Source organism: Dendropsophus ebraccatus, chromosome 11 (genome assembly GCF_027789765.1).
Source record: "Dendropsophus ebraccatus isolate aDenEbr1 chromosome 11, aDenEbr1.pat, whole genome shotgun sequence".
Classification (NCBI taxonomy): domain Eukaryota; kingdom Metazoa; phylum Chordata; class Amphibia; order Anura; family Hylidae; genus Dendropsophus; species Dendropsophus ebraccatus.
The window spans coordinates 15,263,134-15,280,975 of NC_091464.1; the positions used below are offsets into that span (position 1 = coordinate 15,263,134).

Below are 17,842 nucleotides of genomic sequence, written 5' to 3' on the forward strand. Positions count from 1 at the left end.
GTGTGAATCGACCAGCCCTCTGACATTCAGACCACACAGAATAACAGGGAAGAGAGATAAGTTAAAAAAGGCAACTGTCCATCACTACTCAGTCTAAACCATCTGTAGTCCAGCTAGGGCTAGCAGAAGACACAAGACGGGTGTGGTGCAACCTGCCAATCAACACACAGCAAGTGCTGGAATAAGACAGGAAACATGCACAATGAATCATGGCTAAAAGTGCAGTCTCGTCCATACTTTACGGGCAGATGACTGCTTTGAGATCTATAGAGTCATGAACATAAAAGAGGCCACATAGTATGCAAAGGGTAAGTATCTGAGGATAACAGGGACACGGTGCAAGTATTATATGCTCTGTGATGTGGCCAAAAAATAAAATCTCTTGTGGCCAGAGGCAGAATGCTACCTACAGCCACAAAAATTGGGCGGCAGAGCAGAGAGCCAATGCTGCTTGCTATGACAGTCCACTGTTTTTACCTATAAGGGCCCATTAGGAACACTTATGGTTATATACATGGGTGTAGGAGCAGACTACCTTCTGCTTAACCCCTTATGTACTGCAGTGTGTAAGTGACCTGTGCACGAACCTCTGCACGAACCACTGCACATTTTACTGTAAATTCTACTTGATTGTGGCAGCTGGAGAAGAGAGGTCAGGGGTTATCAGTGCAGTGAAGCAGAGATCACTTTGTCTTCTGCTTGTTAACCCTTTTTTGTGTTGCAGCATGTAAGTAAACACTGCATCAATTACACACTGCAATACATAAGGGGTTTAACAGAAGGACACACGCTCTTACCTTTTCCCCTGGCCCCCCTTCTGCATAGGCCCCATAGCAACTGCCTACCCTGCCTCTATGGTAGCTACGCCACTGGGCATGGAGGGTTAAATGAACCCAGTTGGCACCAACACACATCACAGCAGAACAGCGCTTCTATAGTATAGCAAGGCACTCCAGCTAACATGGGATAGCACTAGTGAGATAGATAGATAGATAGATAGATAGATAGATAGATAGATAGATAGCTAGATAGATAGATAGATAGATAGATAGATAGATAGATAAATAGAAAATAGATAGATAGATAGATAGATAGATAGATAGATAGGAGATAGATAGATAGATAGATAAATAGGAGATAGATAGGAGATAGATAGATAGATAGATAGATAGATAGATAGATAGATAGATAGGAGATAGATAGATAGGAGATAGATAGATAGATAGATAGATAGATAGATAGATAGATAGATAGGAGATAGATAGATAGGAGATAGATAGGAGATAGATAGATAGATAGATAGATAGATAGATAGATAGATAGATAGGAGATAGATAGATAGATAGATAGATAGATAGGAGATAGATAGATAGATAGGAGATAGATAGATAGATAGATAGATAGGAGATAGATAGATAGATAGATAGGAGATAGATAGATAGATAGATAGATAGATAGATAGGAGATAGATAGATAGATAGATAGATAGATAGATAGATAGATAGATAGGAGATAGATAGATAGATAGATAGATAGATAGATAGATAGATAGATAGATAGATTTTCATGCTATGCAGGGAGAGCTGCAGATTCACTTGTATTAATAATTCTCCCTTGTTCTCTATAGCGTTCACATAAGCCATAAGTGTCTGTCAAGAGCGTTCTCCTTTAATTGAGTGCTTTTGTTTCTCTCCGCTTCTTATATGTGCTGAGCAATTACATTTAATTTATAGCAGGAGATGCTCAGAAAGCATAACCATAAAAGGATTTTCAAAAGCTTATTTGTCTGTAGAAGAAGCCAATTATGACTGTAAAATGACATTTGGTTAAGCTACAAAGACGTGACAGAGACTGATCTACCCTGTTCTATCATCCCTTGTACGAGTGCTCCACCTAGTGGCCAATATTAGGCATTGTAAATAAAACTACAAAGGGCTGTTCTGATTTAGAAGAAAATATTACACACTACAGCTTCCATGTTATTTATGGGCATGTAGTGGATATATCTATTTACATCTGGTATTGTTTTCAAGAATGCAGGTGAACTAACACCTAAATGCCATATTATCAGGAGGTGTTAAAAGTATAAATGTTGTGTTCCAATGTATTATTAATGTTTTAATATTTTTTTTTTATTATTATTCTTTGTTGTTAAAGATATTATGTACCATGGATCTCAAATGGTTGTCCCCTATAACTTCCATTAGTTATATTTATACATCCATTTTATTGTGCATCATGCACCATGTCAAAAACCTGCTCCTATTGACTTCAATGGGAGACAAAGAACTACACATAAATGAAGTGATGTGTAATCTCTCTGCAACGTTATACTCTGAACTGTCCATCTAAGTTAATGGGAGCTTCAGGGCAGGCCCTTGTGTTGCCCACAGTCCACAAAAAGCCACTGCACCTACCATGGTGGGGTTGGGGTGGGGTCTCTGTGAACCTATCCTAAAAAGTTGTTTTAATACTTTTCCAAGTGACTAAAATACAGAACAAGTGTAAAAGTAAGTAAAATCTAAAAAAAAAAATAAAAAAAATAAAAAAAATAATAATAATAAAATTATATAACTGTAGAAAACAAAAATTGCCTACATATCAAATGCCAATGGGAAAGGTGTCTATGTAAAGCTCCGGATGTAAATGAGCTGATTCTGGCCGGGATGCTGCATTAATAAACCATGGAATGTCGCTGCCCGCTGATGTTTTTATAGATTGCGAATATTTTAAGATCTGAACTTCTCTTATCTTGTTCACATTCTCGCCAAGCTCAACTTCTACATAATGTTCCAGATTTCTGAGTGGTTATTTATAGCGGTCTGATTGGAGCCAATGTCAATGCCTTGGGTCAGAGCTGATGTGGAATGTCCGTGTTATGGGGTGTATTGGGCTCTCATGTTACCCACTCTCTGCTATGGGAATTGTTTCTCAAATATAGTTTTACAGTTCTCGAAAATGTTTCTCTTCACGTTTTGTTCCCCATAGACATATTTTTTGTCGTCAAAAACATTTACTCGAAGACAAGTGCGTTTTTTAAAATCATTTTACTTCTGCAGCCAATTGGTATTTCTTATTATGAGTATTGAGCGGACCTGTCATACAGTTCGTGTTCGGCCTATTGTAACGCCTGGAGTAGTGGATCCACTGGACCGTCACCAGCGATGGCACTAACCTCCCCAGGGAGCGGAGTCTAAGGGGCCGCTGGTTTTCACCAGAGCCCGCCGCAAGGCGGGATGGACTTGCAGCGGCAGGCGACCCCCAGGTCGCTACCCCTGGCTTGGTTGCTGGTGACGGCAGGCGAGGCGTGGCAGGAGCAGTAGGCAGGAGATGATGCTGCAGAGGTCAGTGGACGTAACCGCAGGTGACAGACTGTACACCGGAACAGTGGTGACGCAGGGGGACAGGGACCAGGAATAAGGACTAGGGACCAGGTGGCGGATAGGAATCAGGAACAGGGACTAGGAACCAGGTAGCGGACGGGAATCAGGAACACCAGGGGCTGGGCCAACGCTATGGGAAGCATGTAGAGGCTCCAACCCAAGGGACAGGGCATGCTGGGATTTATAGGGGAGTGATTGGGTGCAACGACCAATTAGGAGCGCACTGCCCCTTTAAATCTGAGACAGCCGGCGCGCGCGCGCCCTAGGAGGCGGGGACGCACGCGCCGGCCGGCACAGCGAGAGACAGGAGCGTGGAGAGGTGAGGCGCCCCCCGGGGCCGAAGTAATAGCAGCGCCGGGTCCCTGACTATGGACACCGGCTGCTGCATGGGGCAGGAGGCGGTCGCGGCGGCGGCCCGGAACGCGGGACGCCGCTGCGGCCGTGACAGTACCCCCCCCTTTGGCCTTCCCCTCTTTCTTGCCTGCAGATGGCACAGGAAGCCACAAAGTCTTTGACATCTTGGAACAGACTGGACCACCAGTAGTGGCGGGAGATCCGTTGGCCGGTCTTACGGACTCCAGAGTGCCCGGCCTCCAATGAGGAATGTCCCCACTTCAAAATACCTCTTCGAAGCGCAGGGTGAACATGGGTCTTTCCGGGGGGTACTTTCCGAAGAGTAGAGGTGACGACTGGTACTAGGCGATCAGGCGATATAACGTGGCAAGGGGATGTGGGTTTGTGGAAGAGATCCTTCTGTAAGTTCTCCCGGTGGTAAGAGGACATAGAGTGCTTGGTGAGGTGCTGAGGTGACTTGAGACACTGGCTGGAACAGTCCTGACCCCAACTGAGAATCTCCCCGGTTCTCCAGTCCAGCTTAGGGGCATGTAATTGCAGCCAAGGGAGTCCCAGGAGAACGGTGGGGGAAGAATGGGGCAGGACGTAGAAGGATATCTTTTCCTGATGTAAAGGACCCACCTGGAGGACTAAAGGTGCGGTCTGGTAGTACACACGGTCGGTAAGAATTTCGCCCGTGACCGAGGAGATAGTCAGGGGCCTGGCTAGGCGGGTCACGGGTAGCTGCCATCTTTGGACCAATGTAGCCGCAATAAAACTGCCTGCTGACCCAGAATCGAGAAAGGCAGTAGTCTGGTGATTTTGTCCTGAGGGAGTCCGGATGGAAACTGGCATAGACAGACTTGGAAGGGTGGCATTCACACCTAGGGACACCTGTCCCACCGGACCTAGGTGCGAGCATTTTCCGGACGTTTGAGGACGTAGGGGACATCTCAGCCGAAAGTGACCTGAACCACCGCAATAGAGACAGAGATTCAACTCCAGACGACGGATTCTTTTATCAGGCGTCAGGTGAGCCCGTTCCACCTCCATAGGAATATCAGGAGAGGGCTGGGACATCGGAAAGTCAGGATTCTGGAAAACCGGCGCCAGCTGGGGATGGCGACGGGAACGGCTTAGTAGATGTTCATGCCGAACCTCCTCCTCCCTCTCCGAAAAACGAGTATCAACTCTGGCGGCCAGTAGGATGAGTTCGTTCAGGGAGGTAGGTAGGTCTCGGGCGGAAAGCACGTCTTTCACTTGACTGGATAGGCCCTTCTTGAAGGTGGCTATTAGAGCGGCTTCATTCCAGTCCAATTCAGCCACCAGGGTACGGAACTGGATGGCGTAGTCACCAACAGAGGAGCTCCCTTGAGAGAGGTTGAGGAGAGCAGTCTCGGCTGAAGAAGCACGGGCAGGTTCCTCAAAGACAGAGCGAAACTCGAATAGGAAGGCCCGGAGATTGGCAGCAGCAGGATCATCACGGTCCCACAGTGGCGTGGCCCAGGCCAGGGCTCTACCCTCCAATAGGCTGATGATGAAAGCCACTTTAGAGCGCTCGGTGGAAAACTGACTACTTAAAAGTTCAATATGCATGGTGCACTGAGTCAGGAATCCTCTGCACAACTTAGAGTCACCAGAGTATTTGCTTGGGAGAGCAAGTCGGAGTGTAGAAACAGCGTCAGGAGGTGGTGTGCGCTGTAAGGCGGCAGTGAGTTGCTGGATCTGCTGCGACTGTTTCTGGATTTGTTGCGCCTGTTGAGCGACCACTCTGGCGACGTCACGGAGATCAGGCACCTCGCCGGGTTCCATGGTTGGAGCCTACTGTAACGCCTGGAGTAGTGGATCCACTGGACCGTCACCAGCGATGGCACTAACCTCCCCAGGGAGCGGAGTCTAAGGGGCCGCTGGTTTTCACCAGAGCCCGCCGCAAGGCGGGATGGACTTGCAGCGGCAGGCGACCCCCAGGTCGCTACCCCTGGCTTGGTTGCTGGTGACGGCAGGCGAGGCGTGGCAGGAGCAGTAGGCAGGAGATGATGCTGCAGAGGTCAGTGGACGTAACCGCAGGTGACAGACTGTACACCAGAACAGTGGTGACGCAGGGGGACAGGAACCAGGAATAAGGACTAGGGACCAGGTGGCGGATAGGAATCAGGAACAGGGACTAGGAACCAGGTAGCGGACGGGAATCAGAAACAACAGGGAGCTGGGCCAAACGCTAAGGAAGCATGTAGAGGCTCCAACACAGGGGGGGCATGCTGGGATTTATAGGGGAGTGATTGGGTGCAACTACCAATTAGGAGCGCACTGCCCCTTTAAATCTGAGACAGCCGGCGCGCGCGCGCCCTAGGAGGCGGGGACGCGCGCGCCGGCCGGCACAGCGAGAGACAGGAGCGTGGAGAGGTGAGGCGCCCCCCGGGGCCGAAGTAATAGCAGCGCCGGGTCCCTGACTATGGACGCCGGCTGCTGCATGGGGCAGGAGGCGGTCGCGGCGGCGGCCCGGAACGCGGGACGCCGCTGCGGCCGTGACACCTATGGCTGTTTCCAAGTTTCCTAGGACCCCCTAGGGTAAATTCTGCAGCTGTGGGGAATCAAATGCTGATCATTTGGGTTCAGAAGACATTGTTGAACCCAAAAACTTTGACAGGTTCGCCCAACACTACCTATTATATCCCTTTGTGGATCCTTTTTTGTTTGATTTGTACCTATTATATGTGTTTTAACATGCTACAGTACCACTGAGGATTACTAGTGTTAAAGTGTCACTGTCGTATTTTTTTATTATTATTATTATTATTATTATTATTATTATTTTTGCAGAAATCAATAGTCCAGGCGATTTTAAGAAACTTTGTAATTGGGTTTATTAGGCAAATATGCCATTATCTGCATTCAAAAAGACTTTCCCCAGGTTCCCTCCCCCCCCTTTTCTCTCTCATTCACTGCTCATTATTAGGAAATCTCGACTTGTTTACATCAGTCGAGCCCTGTGTAATCTATGGAGAGGGGAGGGGGAGATCAGTCACCAGCAGAGAGCAGAGAACAAAGCAGGACCTGTGTGAAAGCCGGTATTCAGAGGTCAGAGAGGTCAGTGCTGACTTCAGAGGAGATAGCCTGGTGATGTAGCTGTAAATAACTCTTTGTTGTCCTGTTTTGGTGCCTCATCTCCCTCCACCTCTCCCCTCTCCATAAGAGAAACATAAAGACAGGGGAGGAGAGCTTCAAACTGCTTTTTCATTAAAAAAAAATGCATTTTCCAGCTAATAAACCCACTTACAAAGTTTCTTAAAATCACCTGTACAATTGATTTCTGCAAAGAAAATTTCAGTGACAATGACAGTGACATTTTAAGTGTGCACTCTCAGTCGAGCATAGTGCCCAACCACATGAATCCATGTGTTCCAGGGAGCCCTAGGGCTGCATCCATCTTCTCCAGCCACCAAGATTCAAATATTAAGTGCAAACCTGACCTTACTGTAACGCTGCTCATCTCTAGTTTCAACCTGTATAAATGTTTTTAAAACTAATGAAAACTCCCTTAAAGGTTATAAAATTAAAACATTGAACAAGAGGTTAAATTACATGAAAATAAGCCTTAAGAGTTATAGGTTTCATCCTGTAAACCCCTCTACTCCTTGAACACATTCCTCTATATATAACAAATGACATTACGAGAAATCTTATACTCACATCGTGAACATTTTTCTCCATGTAGTTGAAGACATATTCATCTGCATCAACTAATATAAACTTGTGTCCGTTGAAATTAACACGGGCCCCAACAAAGAGGTCTGCAGCTTGGAAAAATTCTGACATCTCGCTTTTGAAAAGTTCCTGTCCAGGTTTCTTGATACGACATCTTTCCAAAAATTTGCCCCCCAAGATTCCTAGAAGAACAATCACACAATGAATAAATAGGCTGCAAAGCCCCCTCGGCTACGACCTACAGTATGCACCATCAAACAGAGGTATGTTTTCCAAAAGAAATAAATATTTGTAAATATTTCCATTGAATACTTCCTAGCATAACTCTGTAATACAAATTTATTAAAGGGTACTCCAGACAGGACAGGGGAGGGGGAGGGTGAAAAAAAATAACCACCACTTACCTCCCTGGCTCCAGCACTGGTGCCTGCTTCCTGTTGCTCTGTCCCCGGCCACTTCCTGGTTTAGAGATGGGATGTGATGTCGCTGGCCCCCTCAGCCAGTCACCAGCAGAGGCAGGACAATGCTACAGACACTCACTGGCTGAGCGGGTCTACCAAGACACAACCTAGTCCTGTCTCTACACCGGGAAGTGGCAGTCTTTTGTTTTTAAGGATATTGTAGTTGTCCTTGAATTATAACCTTCACGCTTTGCACAGACATGTCTATTGTGATGAGCTATTTACTGCAATTGTGAAGTTTGCTGCACAATAACACAATTTTCCCATCAATTTAGCAAAATTGCAACAAAAATGGTTTGTGTTACTGCAACTTTAGCAACTGTGGTAAAAGAGCAAAAAAAAATTTTGATTAATGGACAGTTGCCACAACCAGTCCATCATCAAGCCCACCCGCGCCCATTGATAATCAATGGAGCGGCAGGCCAGATGACACTGTGGGGGCGGGACAGTGCTCCTAGCCGAAGACTATGGTAACAGTGCGGGACTGACACTAGGGAGGAAGGTAACACACATACCTACATCCTCAGAGTCCCAGGTTTCAGCTGGTTAGATTTGTCTAACCTGCTGAGAGTTCCCCTTTAATCTATCAACATTATGTTATGGAGAAGGAGTAGCCAGGTAGATTGATATATAGTTTTGTGGAAAAACATTTACTATATAAATTCTTTTCTATTTTCTATGCTTAGGTGTCCAGCAGGCGATGTTATCCAATGACTGACAGCATTCCCTGTATAAGCTTGTATTCTGAGATAGCTGCACATCAGTCGGACCATGTACACCGGTCTTGATAAACCCTTCTTGCATCAAACCACTCTGCATATTCTTCACTAACATTCTACTGACAGATCCAACTGTATATTCAATGTGACAGGTTCTCTTAAACCCCTTAAGGACAGAGCCCAAAATGGCCTTAAAGGGGAACTCCAGATAAGAAAAACTTGTTTTCTATTAAAAGCACATTAAAAGTTATATATATATATATATATATATATATATATATATATATATATATATATATATATATGTATGTGTCTATACAATGTATTACCGTATCTGTACGGTTCTGCCACACTGGTAGCTGATAAAAATCCAGGAAGTGAAAAAAAATGGCCCCTGTGCCAATTCACATTGTCTCCTGCTCCTTCTGCTCTCCCCCCTTAGGAGACCAATCTTCCATGCCTCTGTCTCACATTGTGTGTGTTTGCTAAGATCAGGCCGATGATGCAGACAGGGGGCAGGGTGTGATGTCACAGGAGGCTTGGCTGGTTCCCCCAATCCCCTCAGTGATTCACCATCTCTAAATGGCCAGAAGCAGGTGCAGCACTAATTTTACTGATTGTGATGGGTGAGGGACTGTGATAATCAGCTGAGGGAAAGCATTGCATTCTGGGAACTGCTCAACCAGGAAAGACAGAAACACAATACAGAACAATCCCCCCACCCCCCCAAACAAATGGATTTTTGGTAGTTTCAAAACTGGGATAGACAGGTAAGTAATGTGTTTCATTTTTTTAACCTCTACCTGGAGTTCCCCCTTTAATGACTGCACCAATTTTCAGTTTTGTGTTTTCGTTTTTTCCTCCTCACCTTCTAAGAGCTATAACTCTTTTATTTTTCCATCTACAGGGCCACATAAGGGCTTGTTTTTTTCAGGAATAGGTGTACTTTGTAATGGTGTCTTTCAATCTACCATAACCACCAAAATATCATTAATGGGGTGAAATTGGGAAAAAAACACAAACAGTAAAACTGACATAATATATTTATTATATAGGTCAGTCCGAATACAGTGAATACAGGTATGATTAAAATGGCCCCTATTGTGACTCTTAGCGCTTTTATTTTCTCTCCTATGGGGCTATATGGGGTGTCTTTTTTGCGCCATGATCTCTAGTTTTAATTTGTACCATATTTGTGTAGATCAGATGTATTGATCAATTTTAATTCATCTCTTTTTAAATAAAATATAATAAAAATCATCAATCTTGACTTTTTTTTTACCACTTTTGGTTTACGATTGTGATCATGGCAGCCCATCATAGCAGCAGGTCACCACATGCTATGAAGTGAGCTCAGCTCCTGAACTAACTTCATTGTGCAGCCGGACCCACTGGTGTACCTGTACGTCATGGGTCCTTGAGGGGTTAAAGGGAAACTAACAGCGGGTTAGACACATCAGCACACAGGGCGCTGAGGATAAAGGTAGTTTTCTTTCCTTTGATGTTAGGCCCCATTTTCATTAAGTTTGTACTTTAACCCATATGCTAATGAGGGTGATTGGTGCACTGGGGGCGGGGCTACTGCACAAATATTTATTCGGTGCTCTGCAGAGTGATGTCATTAGAAGGGGCGGTGCAGCCGGGGTAGATCGGATAGCCCCCTATATACCAAATGTGTCATTAACATATGGATTAAACTGCAAACTTAATACTGAAAGGAAACTACCCTCATCCTTAGCGCCCTGTGCTCTTTCGGGCCATAACAGCAGGTTAGATGCATCTAACCTGCTGTTAGTTTCCCTTTAAGAAGGGACGCTGTCAGTAGATTTATGGCGTCCTATCTCAGGGTAGCATAAAATAGTGACAGAGAAGCTGAACAGAATGATATATCACTTACATTGTTCTGTGCAGCTGGTCCAGAGATATCCTCCTGAATAATATGGACAATAAGTAGTCCTCTCTGTTATGTGTGTGAGCTCAGTAGTCCTGGATATTTATGAGAAGCAGAAAAGTCCACCCACCAGCTACTGATTGGCAGTTATCTATCCATGCTGTGTATAGGCAGTCAGCTGTCAATCAGCAGCTGGAGGGTGGGGGGGGGAGGGGTGTGGCAAAAATCCTATTCTCCCGCATATTAGGAGAACAGCAGAACAGAATTATGTAAGTAATACACAGATCTGTTCAGCATTTCTGTCACTAGTTTATGGTGCCCTCATTTAAGGCAGCATCAACATAGTGACAGATTCCCTTTAAAGGACAACTCCCACAAAAATTTTTTTTTGCTCATTTAACACACATTACAAAGTTATATAACTTTGTAATGTGGTTAAATACCCGGCCTGGCCCCCTTCCCCCACTTTCGGACCCCCGACCACCCACCCCGGAAGTTAAGGAATGTATACATTACCTATTACGATCGTCACGGTCCTCTTCTCCGGGGCGGCATCTGGTGACGACGACGTCAGAGCCGAGGGGCGGTCCGGGTCTTCTTCCTCCTCGGCGTCTTCATGCAAAGTGAATGGGGATGAAAAGGCTGCTGGTGCACATGCGCACCAGCAGCCTTTTCATTGGCTGGAGCGCATCACATGGCTTCCAGCTTGCTCAGCCCTGATTGGCTGAGCTTGCTGGAAGCCATGTGATGCGCTCCAGCCAATGAAAAGGCTGCCGGTGCGCAAGCGCACTGGCAGCCTTTTCCATCCCCTGGACCCGGAAGTCGGAGACATCGCTGGATGGCGAACGGCGGCGACGGAGAGGCGGACGGCGGGCGAATCGAGTGGCGATCGTCACCGGAGAGATGGTGAGTATGGTGTCTGTGTGTGTCTGTGTTTTTGTTTTTTTTGGGGTCCCGCGGGAGTTGTCCTTTAAGCTTTTGAAATAATTCTGTTAGTAAAGATTTAACATTACATTTATTCAGAGAAGTTAAATCATACTTTTAAAGCTTTACTATAGAAACAGATCTTTATATTCATAAACCATACGACTATAGTCCTGTTTCAGTACCTGAATTTCGTTGTGGTGGCTCAAACACAGCTATAGTATCATCACTTAGGAAGTAGGATATGATAAACGTTCGTTCTTTATCGATGGGATTTTCAGTGATAAGTTTCGCAACAAACCTAAGAACATTGCTGTCCAAGCCGTTCCTAAAACAGAGAGAAGAGGTTAATATGGTAAAGATAAAGCAGGAAACATGGCAACACTTACTCAAGAGAACTGGCGTAAAAATTTTTGTAAAAATTTGTGGTATACTGGCAAAGATGGGAAAGATAGCGTTGCAATAGATGCGTCCTACGTTCCATGCCAAAGCCTTATAAATTAGAATAGAATCATGTGACAGGAATGTATCCACTGCATCCCAATCTTCCAGAACTATTGTGATAGAACGGGTATGTGAGAATAATACTAGAGGCAGTGAATATTTTCTGCTTTTATTTCTTTCATCACATGGCTTGGATGTTTACACACACATGGCTGATATTTGGTAGCGTTGTCTCTTATTCGTCTAACTTTGCTCACACATTTTGGGTAGCTTTCCACAACTGAGGGTATGTAGGCCGTCTTGCTCACATAATATTTCAGATCTGCCCATACATTTTCTATGGGATTGAGGTCAGGGCTTTGTGATGATTAGCATCATTGTCCATTTGGAAGACCCAATTGTGTTTAATAGTTAAAGGGGTTGTCTACACTGAAGATTTTTTTTTTTAAGCAGAAGTCCCACAAAATTGAAAAAAGCCACATAGGCAGGGGGTGCGGGTAAATAATTAACAAAGCAGACTTACCTATTCCTGTGCCCCGTAGCGCTGCCCCCGCGTCCAACTGACGTCCATTGGTATCCTGCAGCTCTTCTAGCTGTAACGTCACATATGCGGTTGAGTGATTGCCGGCACCTCCCCAGTCACTGACTGGCTGAGAGGCAATCGCTCAGCTGGGCCTGTGGTGTTGCACATGTAAGAGCCGGGTACCCGGTTTCAAGGCAAAAATGACATATGGAAGCTGTTAGCGGGACACGGGGGCGACTTAATGGAGGCACAGGGACTGGCAAGTTTACTGGTTTATTATTTTCTCACACCCTCCTGCCTGCTTGCATTTTTTCAGTTTTGTGGGACTTCCTCTTTAAAGGACAACTCTGGTGAAAAGCTTTTTCCCAGTAAATGAAACACATTACAAAGTTATATAACTTTGTAATGTGTTTCAATCACCTCTCTTGCCCCCCTCCCTACCTTCTCCCCCCTCAACCCCCCACCAGGAAGTGAAGTAAACTCATTCTTACCTAATGACTGTTGACCCCAGGCTTTTCTGTGGCAGATATTTTGTGACAATGACATCATCAAGAGGGAGGCGGGTCTAAGCCCATTTAAGCCAGCCTCAGATGACTCAGGTTGCTCAGCTCTGAGCAAGATGTAAGCCACCTAACAGTGTTACAGAGTCAGTTAGACCTCACAGGAGACAAAGTGCATCATGGGAAAGCCCAAACCAGGAAGTGAAAAAAAAAATAAGACACCAACTGGAGCTTCAGTTCCATTTTTTTTATCAGCACCGGAGTTGTCCTTTAACAGCTAGGCCTTAAAAAAGGTGAGTACTTCCTTGTCTCATAATTAGACATTAGCAAACCGGGCCAAGGTTTGGGTTTGTATCCCTGTTTTCAAATACTGATGGTTCAGGCTTGGCCTGGTTCGCTCATCTCTACTCATAAAGCAATCTATTTTGCTACCACCTCCTATCTGAATGGTTAGGATGGTGTTATTTGCCCTGGAAACCTCCCACTTTTTCCCTTATACATTATGGCCCCACAGTTTTGTTTTTGTTTTATCAGCCCAATGAACATTTCTTTAAAGAGTAAAGTCTTCGCAATAAATTTACCTTGGGCATGTTTCCCAGTTGTCATATGTCCCCATCTCATTATAATGTAATGAGGGTTATGCTAATATCATGGACATTTTTTCATTAATAATATACCTGTCTTTTTCCATAAACTTCTTGAAATCTCGTTGTGGTGGTTTTGGCAGGAGTCCCAAACAAGAACAAAGGGAGTCTTCCTCAGAACCAAAGCCATTGTAAGGAGGAAAGTGCTTCTCAGTCTTTAGAGGTGGGGGAGCTTTGTACTGAACAGGTGTAAAATCCTCTAGAAGACAAAAAAACTAAATGTTATTGGAAAAGCGCAGAACCCAACAGATTTATCTACATAGCTGAACAAAGATGAGATATTAGAGGGGTAACTCATAGGAGGTAATGTTTAGCATCTTATTCTATGAATATCTAATGTATGCCAAAAAACGTATTGCTAACTGGGGGGTGGGATGAGGTGAAGACATTTAGGGGACTCCTGAAGGTAATGAATTTATGGATTAAATAAAAAAATGTTGATTTAGGATCCTACAAATATGTGTCTTTCCATAATTTTTCTAAAATTGTCCAGAATTATGTGACGGATGCCCCATAGAACCTAATGGGGGCATGTGGAATTCTATCTGAAATCTGTCCGGAATTCCGGATACACTTCTTGGCAACCCAGACCAGCCTCAGCACCTGGACAAGTGGCACAGAGTGCTGACACTGGCCCTTTAACTGTATGTGTTCCTAATTAGGAGCGCATACAATTAAATGTGACTCTGTGTTTGACAGGGCCGGGAGCCAATGGCTCCCGGCCCTGTTAAACACAGAGTCACATTTCATTGTCAATCACTCAGGCCGCCCGCAGGATTATGGAAGACTCAATTGTTGCTTAATATTTAAAGGGGCTGTCTACACAGAAGATTTTGTTTCAAAGCAGAAGTGAAATTGAAAAATGCTGCTCCCCAACCACACCACCCCCCCCTTGGGTAGCAGTGCATGAGTGACGTCACTTCCATTGTCACTCATGGTTACCTAAAGCCTCCTGAAAGGCTTTCTGAATAATGTTTCCTGACCGTAAAAACATCCACGGACGTGTGAAGGGGAAAGGTGCCACAAGGGGCAGCTGGATGACTGTTTAGTCCAACATATACTGAAACTATTACTTTGGGCACCAACAGATTGTCCAACCTCTGCGTCCAATAGACTTCTATAGGCACATTAGACATATCTGCCGAACACAGAGTTTGTAATTATATTTTTTATTACATTTCATTTTTCTTTTACTGAGGAATAATTTAAAACAGATCTCATCCAGTTTTTTGTCCATTTATATTTACATTTTTCATACTTTTCTTTTTTATGAAAAATTATATATAAATACTCCGTGCACTAGCAAAGGGATTGATGAGGACAAGGATAATGTGATCATCCAATTGACCTGGGCAGAGTGTAATCTGGTTGTACCAGATCATGGATACCTTATTTGCTTTACAGTTGACAAATATAATTGATTTACGTTGCCTTGATGTGTATTTAATCAATTTGAATGCAATAAAAGCTCGGCCTCTATTACATGGAGCTCTGGACGATGGAAAGGTCAGGTTACTGATGGTGCCAATACAGCCTCAAAATCACAAGACTTTGTATGGAGAGTGAAAGATCGTGTTCTCAACCCTGCAGAGGTCAATATCGCTCTGTCACTCACCTGACTTTAATGAAAGCTTCAGAGATGAACCGTGCAGAGAAAAATCAGTGCATTTATACATGTCAAAACAATGCATTGTTGGGCCATGTTCATACTATGTATTAGACCGGCTGTTCCGTGACCCGGCCGGGTCGCTGAAAAGATCAATGCAGTACCGTCTGGATGATCTTTTTGGCCACAGGGTTCTGAAGCGGGCGTATCCGTGCAGGCCCGCCTCAGAACTCCCCACAGCACACTATGGAGCGAGCGTCCAGAGCCGCTCGCTCCACTGTGTGCACCGACAGGGTTTTATACGGCTGCTATTCACTGAATAGCGGCCACAGAAAACTGACATGTCAGTTGTTTGCGGCGCCACTAGAGATCCCGGCCGGAGCGAATACCATGTGTATACACCATACATACATCCGTCCGGCATCCCATAGACGAAGAGGTAACGTATATTTCCGTAATAATCATGGCCGGTGTGTGAACATAGCCTTAGCCTATAAGAACATCCTTTAGCCAGGAGTTTATTAGAGTTGAGCAATCGTTGAGCCCGTTCGGGTTCCTCCAAATCCAAGTGTGCGGGCGGCATACGATGAGCAATGGCTGCTGCAGTTGGATGCAGCCCTAAGCGAGATGAACCTGAGCATGCTTAAAGCTGAACTCTAATGGTGCGTTTACACAGAATGATTAACGTTTGAATTGTCGCGATAACAATCACATTTGAGCGATAATCGGCTCGTGTAAACACAGCTAGCACTCAAGCGACGAGTGTGAATTCATTCATTTTGATCTTTTAGCATGTTCTCAAATCGTCGTTGGTCGTTCGCTAAAAATTCGCACATCGCTTTGTGTAAACGGTCTTTCACCGATTTACCCTATGTGTGAGATGGGCTAAAGCGATCTTAAAACGATCGCAATAACGATGACCTTGCCTGGGCCTATTACAACGAGCGATAATAGTCCAAATAAGGACAGCACTACAGACGTGTGAATGTAGCCTAAGTATCCCGGATTATGGGGCTACATATCAGGGCGGTTTGGTGATCTCCCCCCTTGGCAATAGGCTTTCCTTCCCTGGAGGGATATTTGGCAATTGCCGTAGTTTGAGTCGCGCAAATGAGGCTCCATGGACCCCTTTTTTGCATATTTGAATTTATAGGGGCAATGTATCAATGGACACTCTTGAGTGAGTACTGCACTGGATTTTCTTCACTGATCTCCCTGAGCTCAGTGATTGCTGTGTTTTGTCTATCCGCAATCATGGACCTACAATAGTAGACAGCACTTTGTGCATCCACAGTGGTCTGCAATTCACAGACTCCTACATCATAGACAATGACCTGTTCCATGATTGTGCGTTCGTACTAGGACATGTCCTATTTTTTGCTGCAAGTATCACAACCTAATTGAGGATCCGCAAAAAAGACTGATGTTTGAACAGACACGTAGAAAATGTACAGGCCATAAATTATGGAACCGTGCAAACTAGGCCTTAGGCTTCACTCCTGAGTTTGGCCATCTGTTGAACTGGTAAGGTAACACAGTGGGCCCCCGCTCATTGGAGGGGGGTAACACTGAGCTGACTTTTTATCTGTACAATATATGGGGAATAATACAGGAATCTACATAGACAATAAAATACCCTTACCAAAATATACTGTACTCTGTATTATTAGCACGATAGTCTTACCAATTCCATACTTCGTTCTGTAATAATTCTTGGTGAATTCATCGCAGTCACATAAGATTATATTTCTCCCCCAGGCATTGATAATGGCGCCAATTGTCAGATCACTGTCTTTGTAAAATTCCTGATGTACAGATCCTGTCTGTCACAAGGTAAAACATAATATTGCTAACATTAGAGTTTTAAAGTAGAAAAAGAAATCTGCAGCTTCCATGACTGCATATGATAATGCTATTTTTCTACCATATTTATATTAATATCTCAGAGTCTGAGGGTATTCACCGACACTGCTTCCACAAAAACTTAATTAGACCTTCGCACCGGGGTGCACCTCTCGTACTAGACGTCATACATATGAAGTAGGTAAAGTAAAAGCTGAGGGCACTCACCGGATCGTTACGATACTTCTTTATTTCAACATGAATAAAACTTTTCGTTGGTACATTTCACGGGACGGCAGACGCTAGGTTCCTACATGTACAACACACACGACAGCCATTTTGCGCGTATGCGCGCTTCATCAGATTCATCTGATCAGATTCATCTGATGAAGTGCGCATGCGCGCGGAATGGCCGTCATGTGTGTGTTGTACATGTAGGATCTTGTCGTCTGCCATCCCATGGAATGTACCAACGAAAAGTTTTATTTATGTTGAAATAATGAAATAAAGAAGTATAGCATGATCCGGTGAGTGGCCTCAGCTTTTCCTTTACTTACTTCATATATAATAATAGCTCACCATTTGTAAGAAAATAACAAATCTATCCTGAGGTCTTTTTAACTCTGCCTTCTGTAAGTTGTTACCTAAACAGTTTTATCTTTATTCTGATTGGGAGCAAAAATAAAAAAAAGTCTGAAGCCTGTGGCTGATCTTCCGTAATACAACTTATCTTTTTGTTAAAAAAGGGATCAAAAAACGAATCAAAATGTTTTTTGTTTTTTTTAGTGCACACAAAAAACGTTTTCGACCACGTCTTTGTGTATGCTATCACCCAGCCTAAGAAAGTAAGAAATAAAAAAATGTTAT

At 44.4% G+C, this 17,842-nt stretch overlaps 1 protein-coding gene across 1 annotated transcript in view; it reads right to left on the reverse strand.

Moving 5' to 3' along the window:
* The window catches only part of EFHC2 (EF-hand domain containing 2), a 55,506-nt gene that overhangs the window by 20,265 nt on the left and 17,399 nt on the right, over positions 1–17,842 (reverse strand). The window contains exons 7-10 of the mRNA XM_069944573.1: positions 16,818–16,956; positions 13,561–13,726; positions 11,602–11,744; positions 7,407–7,603 (exon numbers count right to left, since the gene is read on the reverse strand). Coding sequence (XP_069800674.1) covers positions 7,407–7,603; positions 11,602–11,744; positions 13,561–13,726; positions 16,818–16,956 — 645 coding nt within the window. The remainder of the gene's footprint in view (positions 1–7,406; positions 7,604–11,601; positions 11,745–13,560; positions 13,727–16,817; positions 16,957–17,842) is intronic.